Source organism: Apodemus sylvaticus, chromosome 4, assembly GCF_947179515.1.
Source record: "Apodemus sylvaticus chromosome 4, mApoSyl1.1, whole genome shotgun sequence".
In the NCBI taxonomy this organism is placed as follows: Eukaryota; Metazoa; Chordata; class Mammalia; order Rodentia; family Muridae; genus Apodemus; species Apodemus sylvaticus.
Genome location: NC_067475.1, coordinates 43,096,664 through 43,113,634, shown reverse-complemented (window position 1 = coordinate 43,113,634; position 16,971 = coordinate 43,096,664). Strand labels below are relative to the sequence as shown.

Below are 16,971 nucleotides of genomic sequence, written 5' to 3'. Positions count from 1 at the left end.
GTAAACCATAAAATACCAACAACACAGGAACTAACCCCAAGTATCAACAGATGTCACTGTATAAAAGTTAAGTTTCTATACAACAAAGGAAACAATTAGCAAAATTAACAGCTAACAAAATGGGAGAAAGTCTCTACCAACTATGCTTCAGACAAGGAGTTGTATCTGAATTTACAAGGAACTGCAGAAATTACATGCTAAGGAAATCAAAAAATAGCAAAGCATGAACAGTGTTCAAAAAAATAAATGAAAATGACCAATAACTATGTAAAAGCATTCAAGGATAGTAGGAAAATATCCCTACTATCAAGGAAACATAAAACTATTTTGAGACACCATCTCACACCATTAAGAATGGCTATAATTAACAAATCTCACATCAAATGTTGAAGAGGGTGTGGAGAGAGAGGACCCCATTCACTATTGGTAGTGACTGGGGTGGACTATTGTAGAAAAAACATTTGGAGATTTCTCAAAAACTTAAATTAGCCTAGGTGTCCATCAACAGAAGAATGAACAATGAAATAGTGATATAGATGTACACACACACACACACAGACAGAGAGAGAGAGAGAGAGAGAGACAGAGAGAGAGAGAGAGAGAGAATACTAAGTTCTAAAGAAAAATGAAGCTAAAAATGTTGCAGGAAAATAAATGGACTTAGAATCTATAGTATAGGATAAAAACCTGCATTCTCTCTCATATGTGAAATGTAGCCAATATGTAAACAAATGTACATGTGGGTAAAGTAACAGTGGGTAACAAAGACCACAAGAAAGGCTAAATATAAGAGGATGAGGACAGACTAAATTCAGGCAATGAACATAAGTTATAAAAGGAGTTAAATATAAGGCTAATTATTTTTCTAATTCTCATTCTGTCCTGGATCATTTTTTCCTTCCTAGTGCTGGAAAAGTGGCTGAAATGTATCTGATGGCCAAAGGGTAAAGGTTAACATGAAGCTCCACATTAAATGTATCTGATGGCCAAAGGGTAAAGGTTAACATGAAACTCCACATTAATAATAAAAACCAACCCAAGGGTGCTGCTGCATGCCTTTGATCCCACACTCGGGAGGCAGAGCTCCTGAGTTCCAGGAAACCAGAGCCTTTAAAAATGAGAGAGAGAGGCGGGCGGTGGTGATGCACACCTTTCATCCCAGCACTTGGGAGGCAGAGGCAGGTGGATTTCTGAGTTCGAGGCTGGCCTGGTCTACAGAGTGAGTTCCAGGACAGCCAGAGCTACACAGAGAGAAACACTGTCTCCCAATAAATAAATAAATAAATAAATAAATAAATAAATAAATAAATAAATAAATAAATAAATAAATAAAATCAGAGAGAGATTGAGAGAGACAGAGAGAGAGAGACACAGACACACACACACACACACAGAGAGAGAGAGAGAGAGAGAGAGAGAGAGAGAGAGAGAGAGAGAGAGATGGGTGGGTAGTTCGATGCCAAAAAACCAATGTATACTCCATTAATCAGGGGGAACAACCAGGAACAAAACAAGCAAAAACAAAACAAACAAACAACACAACACAAAACACCAGTCTAACAAAAATTAAGAAACTAAATAAAAAAGTGGCAGTAAGAATTTGAAATGTAACAATTCTGTACTAATCTGAGACATAAATCAGAATGAAACCCTGGGAAATAACGCACTGCTGCTTGATAAAATTTAATATACTTAAGCCTCGGTGTACACTCTCAAAAATGGTCATACATATACCAGCACTGTTCAACTTTAAAAGCCTTATCCCAAATATCCACCAAATGAGATAATTTGAACATTTTCACAGAAGAGCTCTCTACAGTACTATGCAACTGCACATATAATTTGGCTAATTACTGAAATCTTCACTGAATCAAAACAGAAGTCACAGCCAGAGTCAGGTGTACTGGCTTAGATGTGTAATCCCAAACAGCATTGCCTACATAATGAGTTCAAAGCCAGTCTCAACTACAGTGTGAGACCCTTCCCCTAGCCCCACAAAGTGACAAATTGTGGATAACTGTTTTCATAAAATGTATTGCATGTATATATTTTTATACCTACATGTACACACACGAACACATATATACACCAAAGCATCATCGAGAAATTAAGTTTTGGGATTATCAGGGACGTAAAATGAGAGAATGCTTCATACCTTGAGTATGACATGACACAATTGCTTATAACCTACACACATCTTCCAACATATAAAGTCTTTAAGTTACCTACAAAATGTAATACAACATAAAGTGTACATAAACAACAGGTTTACTACATTGTTTACAAGAAAAAGTCTTCACATACTCAACCAATTTAAAGGCAGTATTTTCAATACAAGATTACCTGGATGTAGAACATTTAAAGCCAATGAACATGGAAGAACAAATGTATTATGTTTTTCATTTACATGACAAAATTATATTTGAAAGAAAAAATCTTCAGGACACACCAGTGCTAAACGCCCAGTTAGGTAAAGAGCATAAAGCCATACACATATATGTAACATTTACATTTTTAAGTGGTAGATAAGGGATTACTAATATTATCACAAATAAATTTAATTACGGGTTCCAGGGAGAAAACAATGAATAAAGCATTTTAATCATTCCAAATAAGCCACTTCTGTGAAATAACATTTAAACCAAAAGATCAGAAAAAAAATCAGAACAAACTACAATCAATATTGTAGATTAAGATATCAAATAAGGCCAGATAAAAGGGTGCATCCCAAATGACAAGAGTTCACATCTACAGGACCCATGTATAAAGGGGGGTGTGGAGCCACTCATCCATAATCCCAGTTCTGCTATAGAAAGATGGAAGGTGGAGACAGGGATTGTCCTGAAACTCCCAGGACAGCTAGGAGTTTCCCAAGTTCAATAGAAGGTGAAAGGCAGAATCTTTATGAGGAGTTATCTACTGACTCCGCATGCACAATGCACAACATGCTCCCATAAGTAAATAAATATTTTAAAAGCTATCACAAAATTATTTCACAAGCAACAGATACAACTTGATGCTACATAAAATTTGGCTCACGTTCTGGTCATCTCTCCTACTTATTAAGCAAGACTTGCTTAAAGATTCACTTTTACTGCTTTACAAGTATGTGTCAGCATGTGTTTATGGCACATGTGTACAGATACCCACTGATTAGAGAAGAAAGTGTTAAATGCTGCCCTACTTCCTCAAACAGAGGAGGAACTTCTGGGCAGGAGCTGGGGGCAGGCCATGGAGGGATGCTGCCTTCTTATAGAACCTAGGACAGAGATATAGAGTGCAGGGATAGTACTGTGCCCACAGTGGGCTGAACTCTCCTCCATCAATCACCAATTAAGAAAATGCCCGACACCTTGATTTTATGGCAGCATCTTCTCAACTGAGGTTCCCTCATTTAATATGACTCTAGCTTGTGTCATAAAGCTAACTCAGGACATAGCCCCTGCAGTGGACGTTACAGGTGGTTACCAAGATGCCTGATACGAATCATGGGAGTCAAACGTACATCCTCTGGAAGAGCAGCACGCATTCTGAACTGCTAAGTCATCAATCCAGGCCCAAGATTGATTTTTAAAGGCAATATATACATGAGATATACAAAGGACAAAAGCATGGACCACACTATTTCTGGCCAGACAGCCCTGGCAGACTCAGGAAAGACAGGTCAAAACAGCAGACTGAGAATCTGTTTTGTTCCTTCGAAATCATCCTAATATATTGATTTACCCATTCTATTTAGATGTCTATGAAATCCACTGGAATATAAACTATAATAACTTCCATGTTTATCCAAACACAGTAAGATGCTTTTCATGAAAAGCATAGTGAAAAAGAAAAATGCAATCAAGTTCAACTGGCTTAACAAAATAAAATTTTGAAATAAATTCCAAATAACTGAATCAAAAAAGAAATCTAAACTTCAAACACAGTCTTAAAAACTTGAAGATCTTGGCAGAAGAGTATAAATCATAAGCTGAAAATCTGTTTAATCTTCCTCATAGTAAAACAAATCCAAATTAATTCTGTATTTGGATACTTTCTCACCCACCAGACTAGCAACACTTCCAACTTTTGCTTTTCCTGAAACAGGGTCTCTCTCACTGGGACCCAGAGCTTACCTGATTATTCTACAACCCCCCCCCACCAAAAAAAAAAAAAAACATTTAGGAATATCTAGTAAAACTGTATTTGTATTACACACTGATGCAGCAATTTCATATTCAGGACCTATTCTAAAGAAACTAGTTATTTTTCACTCTGGCAAGAGTAAGAACAGTGAACGTCTACAGAAGGCCTGACGTGTTGTCCAGGAGGTATCATTTAGGAAAATGCCAAGGTATAAGACATTATGCTTTCTACCTACTGTGGGAAGAAAAATGAAGAAATTTATATTTTAATTAAATGAGTAAGTTGGATAAACCAACCAACTCATGAAATCCCACCCGGAGGGCACGAACAGAAGATGAGCTAAGTGTCTTTGAATGCCGCTTGTTTCAGGTCTTTTTTTTTTTTTTAACTTGAGGAAAGATAGTTAAAAATAATTTTTTAAAATCAAATCCAAGATGAAAACAAATCTATCATTATTTTAGTGGTAGAGCATAAAGACTAATTTCAATAAACTTTAAAATTCAATAACTACACTGTGCCTCTATGAAATATGCCCTAAAGACAAAAATTTGAGTATTAAACAATCATTATTTTAAATAATGTTAGTACAGTGTTAATATGGCTGTTAGTAAAGTAGTGTCTTTTTTTAAATGCTAGTGTTTCTTAAAGTGCTACGCATGGTATACCAAGGTTAATATTAGCAAGCAAAATTTTTCAGGGACAAGAGATACAAACTCCAGGGGGCTGGAGAGATGGCCCAGTGTTTAAGAGCACTTGTTCTTACAGAGGTCTGGGGTTTGATTCCCAGTACCCACATGTCAATTTTCAACTGTTTATAACTCCAGTTCCAAGATGTACATGATACACAAACATGTGTAAGCAAAACACTCAAACACATAAAATAAATCTGAAAAAGAAAGCAAATAAACAAAAACAGTATTTAAAAAAATCAAATAACTTTAGTTAGCTTTAAGTATGAATGAGAAATAATAAATGAGCTCATATTTCTATCAAAAAATGCTAACTATCCCCTGAAAGAGTCCTGAAACAGTAACAACCTTAAAGCAAGTATCCCCCAGCACATCATTATCATGATTTCTAGGGAGCACTTTCTACACCGTGGGCACAAGGACTTTTGAAAAGCATGGCTGATTAATTTGAAAACAAAGATACTTCAACCACATATCAAAAGTTCCTAGTATTTGAAGCTCCACTTGCCCAAGATTTAAAAACATTTTTAAAATAGTCAGTGCAATAGACTACAAAATAAATGTTAAAATGCTTAATTTCAAAATGGTAATAATTAAAAAGAGAACCCACACTAACTCCACTGGAGGTTGGTCATCAGAAACACTGTAATGAGGAGGGGCTTATAAGACCCAAGCCCTCTCTCCCTCCCTCCCTTCTTCCCTCCCATCCTCCCCTCCTCCCCAGGGAAGTATTAGCAGTCAATGTTTGCCTGAAGAGAGAGTACCGTTTTTTCAGTGGTGCAGCCACTGATAAATTTCCCATACTCCAGGAAGTAATCTCCCACCCAGGTGGAAGGTTACAGCAAAAGAGAGAGGCGGGAATAAAAGCAGAAAGCAGGAAAAAGAACAACTACAATTCATTACATACATGTATAAAACTATCACAGAATAAAATCTATCCTGCTTCAGTTTTAAAAACTGTATGTGGCTACAGTGTAAACACATAATTCATGAGCAATTCTTAGAGGACTTTTAATCTATGAAGAAAAATAGTATTTTCACAATACAAGTAAGATTATACAATCATTTGTCACTAAGTGAGCAAATGATGGGAGCATTCTATAATGAGTGTGTCAAACTGACAACATCTCACCCTACTGACAAATGTCACCAAGTGAACTAGACATTCTGTTCCTCCTAAAATAATAGAACAGAAGTGACATAGCATATCAAGATATTCTTGCTAAAAATTAAACCTATATCAAGTTTGATCAAGTTTCATCTAATTTATAAGCTCATAATTAATGAAGAAAATATAAGAAACATGAAACAAGCTCTAGGCAGCAGAAGACTGAAGGGTGGGAATAGAAATTACAAAGGACTGGGTACAGGAATAGACAGATTGATAAAGAGCTCTAAGGGACATTAATCAGCATGTTGGCATTATTCCTAAAAGGAAAACTACTCATTAAGTTACTTTAAATTTTACTGTATAAAAAGAATATTGTCCATGTAATCAATATATAATCCTTAACTTTTGATGTATTTTAATGAAAATGGAAAATAGTTCAAGATCAATTTAAATTAGACAAAATGAGACTATTTGTGTAACAAACTTTGAACACATTCTTAGTAGTGGAATGCACTAGAGCAGAAATTCTCATCCTATGGTTCCTACGCCCTTTGGGGTCAAACAACCCTTTCACAGGAGTCACATATCCAATATTCTGCACATCAAATATTTACATTATAATTCATAACAGTAACAAAAGTAGAGTTATGAAGTAGCAGTGACAATAATTTTATGATTAGAGATCACTACAACGTGAGGAATTATATTAATGGGTTATGGCACTAGAGAATAAAGTTAGTATTCTCACTTTTAAAGCAATGAGGTATAAAAGTCATTACATGAGTTCTTCCTATAAATTTGTATTTTAGTATAATAGTATCAGAGACTATTCAATTACTAGTCCTAGGACTCTTGAACAAGTAGCTAAAATATGAGATTCACAACACTCAAATCTGTTCCAGTTACTCTAGCAACTTCCAGGTACCTATGCTGCTTCTGTGTAAATGTTTCAGTTGTTTCCTTTAAAAACCATGGGCTCTCAAAATCCAAACAGCTATAAAACTATTAGGATATCTAAAAGTTTGTAACTTCTTAGTATCATCAGAAGTTAAATCTGTATTACAATGTGTAACTTTTCATAAACTTATTAATGTAAAGGGTTTATTAAGTGGCAGGGTCTGAATCTAATATAAAGCGCTCTGAAAGAGCTGATTACTCTTTTACTACCGCTTACAACATCTTTTTACCCAGAAGTTCTCCATCCGTTTTTTCCCTTCCTCCTCCTTTTGGTCTTTTGAGACAGCGTTTCTCTGTGTAGCCCCAGCTGTTCTGGGACTCACTCTGTAGATCAGGCTGGCCTTGGACTCACAGAGCTCTGCCTGCCTCTGCCTCCAGAGTACTGGGATTAAGGGTGTGCAACACCATGCCTGGGTCTTTGCTAGAGAGAACTGATACACATTTATTAAATTTAAAGAATGGCCCACAGCCTGTGACTGTTTGCTATACTCTGTTGTGATTTATTATGTTCTCAACATTTCTGTACGTAACATAACAGAACTCAACAGTTCTGAAACGTAACTGTACCATAGCTGTATGGCATTTACTTAAAACCTTGAGTCTCCAAGGAGATGTGATCCTTCTACAGCCTGAATCTTTTGTTTGTCCAACAAATAGGAATGTGGCAAAATAAAGTCAGTATTTATCTTTTTACACACTGCTAAATTGTTCATGAATTATAAACATATTATAGCCCAAGACATTTTCAGAGTCATTATGCACATACTTAATATGTACACTTAACAATGGAATAAAATCAACAAATTGTTTGAGCTGGTTGGCATTCAATAGATATTACATTATAAAACTTGAAATTTTTAGAAAAAAAAACCTCTAGCACAAAGTATATGCTATGGCACTAAAAATTTTAATTAAAATCTAAAAAAAAAAAAGGAATCAACAAAACCAACTTTTTAAAACACATACCTTATTAAAAAAAGTTACATTCAACTATTACCAAAAAAGATATGCTTAGTATTATTTATCTAATGATGAAGTATTTAATAGTCATATAATACAACTTAAACTGTGAGTTATGGATTAATGTGTTATTTTTGGAGCAGAATCCAATTTCATAAAAAAGCAAGCTACTCTTAACAGGAATACTTTATTTGTAACTTTATTTGTAACTCCAGTTACAAACAGAGTTTGATTTTTAGTTAACAAACAAAACCATAATCAAACAAACAAAAAACCTGCTACATATTTACAAGTCTGAATCAAAAGGTGCTGTATTAAATAGGAACAAACAAAAACCATAAGACAGCATATTCAATGAAAAGCAAGTCAAGACTTAAAGGATGCCAGAGAAGCCCCACTAAGAGGGATACAGAACAGCTAAAGCCTGTATCAGAAAAGGTTTGTGTGTGTTTAGGTTTTGTCAATCTGACATACACCAGAGCAGAGACCCAGGGCAAAGGAACTTAACAAGCTGAGGGACGGTCCCCATCAGAATGGCCTAGGAGCACATCTATGGGGCTTTCTCCTTGATGACAGGAAGGGCCCAGTTCACTGCAGACGGTGCTTCCTCTGGGAAGGTGGTCCCATGACGAATGCGAAAGCTAACAGAGCAAGCCATGCTTGTTCTGGTTTCCTTCAATGACAGGCTAACTTGAAAGCCAAATAAACCTCTCTTCCCCAAGATGCTTTTTCAGTCATGGTGTTTATCATAGCAACAGAGAAGCAAGTAAAACCACGTGATAGAAAAAGCATGTACCTTTAATCCTAGCACTTGGTGGAGGAAAGGGAGGAGCTCTAGGTCGGCCTGGTCTACACAATGAATTCTGAGACAGAGCTACACAGTGAGAACCTGTCTCAAAGGAATTAATTAATTTTTAAAAATAAAAAATAAAAATTAAAAAAAGGAAAAGGAAAAATTCACATGAAACAAAGGCAGAAAGAAAAAGAATCAATGAAGGCAAACAATTAACAGAAAAGTTCATGAAGCTAAAGTGAGAACATTTATAATATGAATCAATAATCAAACAAAACATGAATCATCAGTGTGAGAAAGCAGAGCTCTCGAGTGACCAAAGGTTCGAGGCTGACAGGTATGGAGGGCCAAGTGCAGTGGCACACAACTATAACGCCAGCTTCCCAGGCTGACAGCCAGGCCTGAGACTTCATAGTAGGCTTCATCTACATAACAGTTTTAAGCTGGAAAAAATAACAGTAAGATCCAATCTCAAAAAGAAAAAAGAAAAGAAAGACAATAGAAAGCACAAACAATCCTCAGTATGTAGTTTAAAATTTCCCCAGAGAAACCAACCCAAGACCTACAACGCTTCACTTTAAAAATCACACTCCTTCTTTAACTGATGGTCTGTAGAACTTAAATTCATGAGAAAGAAAGATAGACTGTTCACCCTAAATGAAAGAACAGGATAAAACTGGCTACTCTTTATGTCCACTCCACTTAATACTTACACGGAATCACAAAGAAAAAAATGGCAGCCAAACAGCTGGTCATTAAAGGTAAATGTGAAAATGCTGTTAGAATCTGAAACAAGCCAGGCAGTGGTGGCACACGCCTTTAGTCCCAGCACTTGGGAGGCAGAGGCAGGCAGATTTCTGAGTTCGAGGCCAGCCTGGCCTACAGAGTGAGTTCCAGGACAGCCAGGGCTACACAGAGAAACCCTGTCTCAAAACACAAAAACAAAACAAACAAACAAACAAAAGAATCTGAAACAAACATCAGATTTACAAACTGATTTTTGGTAAGAAGTACAGATTGCGAGAACATGCACACATCATATTTCTAAACTCTTGCCCCAAACAATTGAAGATGAACTCTTAACACTTTTCTACAGAAGCTGTGGATACTGAGAAATGAATTCAACATAAAACAAGCAAACAAAAAAATTATACAAAGCTTTACAGTGAAATCTTAAAGACCAATGCCCAAAATTTAAAGACCCGTGTGAATGAAGAAATAAACTTTATTTTGTCATTGATAAGAAAATTCAATATTAAGTTGCCTGTTTTCTTCAAATTGCTTTACCAATTCAAACCAAATCCAGTAAGATTTCAGTATGCTCTCTTTGACTCAGAAGGGCCAAACAAGTTTGAAAAACAACAAAGTGGGCAGAGCAACACAACTTGATTTCAAGAGTTAGTATGTAACTAACGCTTAAAACACTATGCCACTAACATCTAGACAGATAGAAAAGGGTCCACAGGAGAGAGTATAGACATAAAATCATGTATAGCCAAGTTTTTTAAGTCAAATTATTTTTGACAAAATTACAAGATTAATTAACAAAAACATTCATTTTAGCAAACATTGCTAGAAAAACTGATGTTCACATCTAAAATAAATATTTTCAATCCATGTTCTCAACCTGTTTTGTTGGAGTCTTGACTTTTTCCTCCCTTCTCCCTGCTTCTCCTCCTCTCTATTTCTTTCACTATCTTTCTCCCTATTTCATTCTAGGTGGTTGTTGTTGTGTGCATATTTGTGTTAATGTAACAAATTGGAGAGGTCCTGAAAAAATTTAATCCCAAATGGAGAAGAGACCTAAGTATTAAACTGAAATGAAAACTCTTAGAAAACAGTCGTTTCACTTTAGGTTAGGAAAGGCTTAAGTAGGACAAACTAAACCATCCATAAAAGAAAAAGTTGACTAAAATGGAGTCCAGCAGTGTAACTGCTGTTCTTCACAGGTACTGTATAGAGCACGGAGAGTATGGGAAATGTGTGCAAGCTACTAATGAAGGACATGTCCAGAAGGAAGCCTTACAAAATCCAAAAGTGAAACAGTATCTCAGAAACAGACAAGCTAGATGGGATGGCTATTCCAGGTTGTCAACTTGACTAAACCTGGAGTTAACGAAAACCCAAGCTGTTGGGTGTATCTGAAGGGCTTTTTCTTGATTAATTCATTGGTGGTACAAAGACCTACCCTACATCTCCATCTTAACTTCCGGGTGGAGGCCTGTATGAAGGACATGGAGGAAAGAAGCTTCTGCTTTTGCCTGCTCATTCTCAAGGGCAGCAGGTTCGTGATCTTGCTGAGGCATTCTTTCACTGGCATTAGAGAACCTACTTCAGGATTCTGATGTGTGCACATGACCAGCTCACAGAGGAGCCTCTTAGACTGACCGGCTATGGAATCCTTGGACTTTTGGTCAGGAGACAACCATTGTTAGACCAACAGAACCACAGCTGTGGTCATTTGAATGAAAATAGCCTCGTGGACTCAAAGGGAATGCTATTATTTGAAAGGAGGGTGTGTGGCCTTGTTGGAGAAAAGGGTGTTGATGGGGATAGGGTGATAGAGATTTCAAATATTCAAGCTAGGTGTGTGTTTGTCTGTCTCCCTCCCTTCCGCCCTCCTCCTCCTCCTCCTCCCTCTCTCTGCTGCCTACCAATCCAGATGTAGAAGTCTTAGGCTCCTTCTCCTGCACTGTCTGCCTGTATGCCACCATGCTCCCAGTCATGATGATAATGAACTAAACCGTTGAATCTTTAGGCCAGCCCCAATTAAATGTTTTCCTTTATAAGAGTCGCCTCCATCACAGTGTAGCTTAACAGCAATAGAAATCCTATGACGACAGCCTATAAGCTACTCTAATAATAAAGTTGTATATACACACACACACACACACAAAATCACACACATATTGGGGGGTGGGCACTGATTCATTCTATAAATTCTCTTCCTCCAAAGAACCCTGACTATAATATACCAGTCATGGTGGTCTAAGCCTTTAATCCCAGCACTCGGGAGGCAGAGACAGGCAAACTTTTAACTGAAGACTAACCTGGTCTATACAGTGAAACCTTGTCTCAAAAAAACACAAAAGGAAGAAAAGAACAACTGGCAAAAGGCACATTAAAAATATGAATTAAAACCACAATTAAATTATCACTTCACACCCATTAAACACTAAAAAGCACTGAGAAGTCTCTGGAGGAACTGAAATTTTCATATCCTGGTGGTGGCAAGACGGTGCAACCACTGTGGAAAAGAGGCTGCAGTTTCTCAATTAGTTAAACATATGCCTAACATATGATTCAGCCATTCTTAACAATGGGCCCCAAGAGATATAAAAGCATATGTCTGTACAAAAACATACAGAAATGATCAAAGCAACTTTATAATACCCCCAAACACAAATGCCCACTACAGGTTTTTAATTACCATATAGCATGATGATACTAAGCAAACAGTGGAGAAGAGAACATCACCGACACGTGTAAATAACTCAAAAACTTCTGCTGAGTGTAATAGAACAGAAGACCTCTCTGAGTTCATTTACTTAAAACTCTAAAAATACAAGCAAATCTATAGTGACAGCAAATCACTTGCTTCTGGGGGAAGGAAAGGCAAAAGGGGCCTACACAGGGGCATTCCTAGGAGTAATAGATTTCTAACTCCATTGTAGTAGTGGCTTTGTGTGTGAGTGTGAGAGTGTGTGTGTGTAAATGAAACACTGCATACTTTAAATACAAGCAATTTATGTCATACCAAAATAAAAATTTGAAAAGGTCATGATATGTATCAGAACACAATCTATTTGTACAAAAAAAAAAATTAAAACATGCATGGTAATGTGTGAATCAGTGATTTTTAAAAATGTGAATTAAGGAAAAATGCATACGTTTTCAATTATTTTAAAAATATACACATATATTACTTTCTTTACAACTATTTACTTATAAGAAAGTTTAAGTGATTGTACATAATTCTACAACCAATATAAGAATTTAACCAATATAAGAGAAAATGATAAATTAACTTTAACTTGAATTTTTATACAATTTTCTAAAAACAGACCACAAAGCTATACCTAACTCATTTTTATAACTATCCTCTAGTAATAAATAGACCAGAGTTATTAGTTAACTCATTTTGACAAAGTACCTTGTATCATTTATTCTTTTATATAATTCACAAAAGAAATCTATTTGGATAATAACTACAATATCAACACATTTTGTACTCTTGACCTATTCCTGACTTCAAAGTTCTTAATATCTCAATTTGAAAAGCATGACTGTCAATAAAACTAAATGCTCTACACAATATTACTCCAGAGCATTATCACAGAACATAGTAACACCTCCTAACCTATTCTGAAGATCAAACCATCATAAACACAATTCTTTAAGATCCAAGAAAAATACTGAAGGTCAATCTCACTAACCCAGGAACACTTACAGTTCTCCTACGGGTATTTATATTTGTGGGGTTTTATAATTTATACTTATAATTAAGGCTGAATGACAGAAGAAATCCTATTACAGACTTGGGAGTAAGTTAAAAGACAAAGAATATGTCCTAACAAGGCAGAAAGGCTTGCAATCAAATATCTCTAATGCACCAAGACATTAAAAGGTCTATGCCTTCAAGGAAGTACCAGATGGTAGGCATGAAGTCAACTGTAAAGGCTGAGCAGTTTTTCTACCCAAGAAGGGAGTGAAAACCTACTACACACAAGAAAGCTCTTTAGCAACTCAAGCTGAAAGTACTTAACGCAACTGTGTTATCTAATGTCAGGACAATTGATTACCAATGTGATTCATTCCTAACACAGGCATTTCACCTTAATCAAACTGTCTTAAACTAAAACTTAACACTACTTAAAGTTAAAAAACTTTAAGGAGGCTTAAAAAAAAAATCAGCTTTTTATCAATTAACATACCATAGTCATTAATTAACAATATCCAACTGTACAGTTGTTTATAGACTCTGACTTTACAAATTAAGGTAAATATTTTATGCTTGGGTTTTGTTGTCAAGGCTAACTAAAATTTTCCACTCTTTACAATGGTACTATATTCAACATTCCTAGTTTCCACTTTACTTTCAAACATAATCTCCTACCTTCACACCAACAGCAACCTCAGTGACAATTCTGTAAAGGAAAAAGATAAATAAAATGTCAACCTCTTATTCTTCTAATGACCATTGCTTAACTTTTAAAACTTTTAAGATCTTTCATAAATTCTCCAGACCCTGGCAATACAATCAGAAACAAATTCACAGATGCTCAGTGACACTTTTTTAAACTATTATTTACCTGGACACTTTATTTTTTGGAAATAACTTTGAACCATGAGATGTTTCAGTTAGTTTATGGTCATTTTAAAAAACCTTTAATAGCAAGATGAAAATCCAGACACACTATGCTATTCCTACAGTGCTTGTATACTGACATCAGCAACCTAAGTTCTTTGGTAACCTAAAAAAAATCTGGGAATTGGAAAATCGTCTGGAGGGAATTCACAGCATGTCTGAAGCTACAGTCCACGTGGCAAATAATATCCCATTAAGGTAATTTGTGGCAATGATGTTTAAGCCTACTACCTTTTTAAAACATCAAATAACTAACTCTAGACTGATAACCTACTGAAAAAACTAAGATTTTTCCTTTTAGACCCTTCAAATCCAGACACTCGTTTTAATAAAGGTTCATGTTAGCTGAGTCTCTTGGTGCCCCCTTCTCTGAACAATGAGTTGAACTGGGCCGTTTGGGATGTGGAGTTAACAAGGGCGCGACATTGGTCCTCGTCTTTTTCCCTTCACAGCTCAATCTCAGCATCCTATCTTCACGCCCAGCCGCTCAAAGATGCAACTCGACTCTGAAGCGCGTTCCATGTTTGATTGGGGTTTTCTGCTTGTTTTTATTTTTTATTTATTTTTTTCTCCAGAAAACTAATCAAAGTAGGGGGCGGGGGTGGGGCGGGAGGAAGACGACCCTGTGTGGCTGATCTGTTGTCTCTGCCTTGCATGGCTCGGTGGCCTTTGCCCATGTGACTGACGCTACCTCAAACACTTCACGGGGTTTTGTTTTGTTTGTGGTTTAATTTCCGGGCCCTTTGGGCCAAGCCTTTTATTTTTTGTTGTTGTTGTTGTTGTAAAGGCATTTCGATGGCCTCCCGCCCCCGCTCCCAGACGCGGATGAAAACAAAGGAGTGTGACATGTGCCCTCCTCCCTCCCGCCGCCACGCGCCCTCCCCTTCCCCGCAGCTCCCACTCGGCGCTCCCGCCGCGGTGTGTGTTTCGGGCGAGGCCGGGGATGGCGGGCCTCCTCGGGCTTCGCGCTCCGCACAGGCCTCCGCGGCTCGGCCCGCTCGCGCCCGCGCCGCCACCGCCGCCACCACCGCCACCCTAGGGTTCGGGTCTCCCCGCGGCGTCGACAGGGCTCCCGAGGGGGCAGGGCCGCACCGGGTTTCCCGCCCCATCCCCCGCAGTCAGGCCGCACCGAGTCCCCACACAAGCCCCGAGGCCTCCCCGGCCTCCCAGCCGCGACTGCGGTTCGCGCCGGTAGCCGGAGCGGCCGAGGGAAGCCCGGGGAGGGGTGTGTGTGATGGGGCGGGGGTTGGGTAACGGCGGCGCGGCCTGGGAGGGGCCGCCGGAGCCCCGCTCCCCGACCCGACCCGGATCCCGGCGGCGGCCCCGCCGGCCTCCTCTCCCTCCCCCACCTCCTCATGGGCTCCGGTACCTACCCGTCCATTGCCGAACCGGACAAAGCTTCGCTCCCAAGAACCGAGCCACGCAGCCAGCGAGCCACACAAGCGGCGAGAAAATGGCGGCCAGGGCCCGACGGAAATTGCCGAAGGTGCCGGAGCGCACGGGGCAGCGCGCGGCGGCGGAAAGAGCCGAGCGCGCGGGCGCCCGGCGGCGGGAGACGAGCGGCGGGGCACAGGGACCGGGGGAGTGGGCGCCTCCGCCGTTGGCTGCCTCCGCCTGCCCGCGCGCTTGCTCCCGCCCTCCGAGACGAGCCTGCTGCAGTGGCTGGCTGGGCGTCCTGGGTTCCCTTCCGTGGGCGGTGTGAGTGGGGCAGCCTGCAGCCTGCACCGTAGACGCCTCAGGCTCCTCCGGACGGCAACGCTGCTCTCAGGCCGCTTCCACTTTCCACTCCAACCTCAAGCTGCATTACCAACTCCCACAAAGGCCAATCCCAGGCCCAGCCCGGTGACCCTCTACCCTAGAGAAAAGACTTTATGGCTGCATCCTAGACCACGTTTACAAACTGTCCATCCTCAAAGACCTTACCCCACTGGCCAAGACCCATCGCTTAGTAAATTATAACATCTCCTAAAGAAGGACTGCTCGCCTTCCTTGGTGTTTGCTTACCAACCTGGAATCAATCAGGCCAAGTGGAAGGAAAGGTGCTTCTCATTTGGGTTGATAATTATTATGCATCTGTAAGGAAAAAAAGAAAGAAAGAAAAAACAAATATTCCAAGATCCCTGGATGGGAATGACCACACCTGAGCAAGGTGGCAGAAACTGTTCCTGTTTTCCAACATTTGGGCATATGGAAAGAGTAGGACAATTGAGTTAGCATTGGTTACAGAGGATGAATAATGTTAAAACGGCCTAGACAAAAGTCACTCTTTTCCCATAGGACTCAAGGGCTTAATATCATAGAATGTGTTTTCCGTTTTCCTCAACAAAGTTTGCTTTCTGAAAATGTTCTATCTCGGCTTAACGCTAGCGCCAGCACCATCCCCTGCACCTCACTACCGCCTCCAACACTTACTGTGTCTGCCCAGGTGTCCCAGTATCCTTCAGGAAACCTCTTGCCCTCACCACCTGGAATTTCACTTCACTAAATGGAAGATTGTATATTATTTTTAAATGATAGGTCAGACCTTATCCAGAGGATGAAGCAACTTACTGAATCCGTTTCAAAAGCAATCACCAACAACCACACGTGTACACTGTTGCTATAAGAACTTTTCAAAGCCACCTCCAGGTCAAATATTCTTGATTTGCCTCAGGCATTGTCGATATTTAAAAAAAAATCTAATTTCCTGTAACACCTCCCTTCTATCTACACTATTTGCTTATGATACATGAAGGAAACATTATCACTTCCATTATTAATAGTTTTTCATGGGTCGTGGTTTTGTTTGCATAGTTTCTACTCAGCAATTAAATCTGTGCTCCCGAAGGGAGGATAGGAATACAGAATTCATTCTCCATATTCCTCACATTGGCTCCATCAACACTGGTAACTGGTTCTTGCTTTCTATCTCAGGGAAGACAATCTGTGTCAAGAAGAACAGAACTATCAAGTGTCAAATGTCCAC

General features: G+C 38.9%; 1 protein-coding gene across 4 annotated transcripts in view; it reads right to left on the bottom strand.

Moving 5' to 3' along the window:
* Ptbp2 (polypyrimidine tract binding protein 2) overlaps positions 1–15,484 on the bottom strand; it is a 59,813-nt gene extending 44,329 nt beyond the window's left edge. For 2 of the 4 annotated variants that reach the window (XM_052179337.1, XM_052179339.1), the window contains exons 1-2: positions 15,380–15,484; positions 13,755–13,785 (exon numbers count right to left, since the gene is read on the bottom strand). In XM_052179337.1, the coding sequence (XP_052035297.1) occupies positions 13,755–13,785; positions 15,380–15,387 (39 nt within the window). In that variant the 5' untranslated portion in view covers positions 15,388–15,484. The remainder of the gene's footprint in view (positions 1–13,754; positions 13,786–15,379) is intronic. The other 2 variants (XM_052179340.1, XM_052179341.1) reach the window with 1 other exon arrangement.
* Between the last annotated feature and the right edge of the window lie 1,487 nt (positions 15,485–16,971).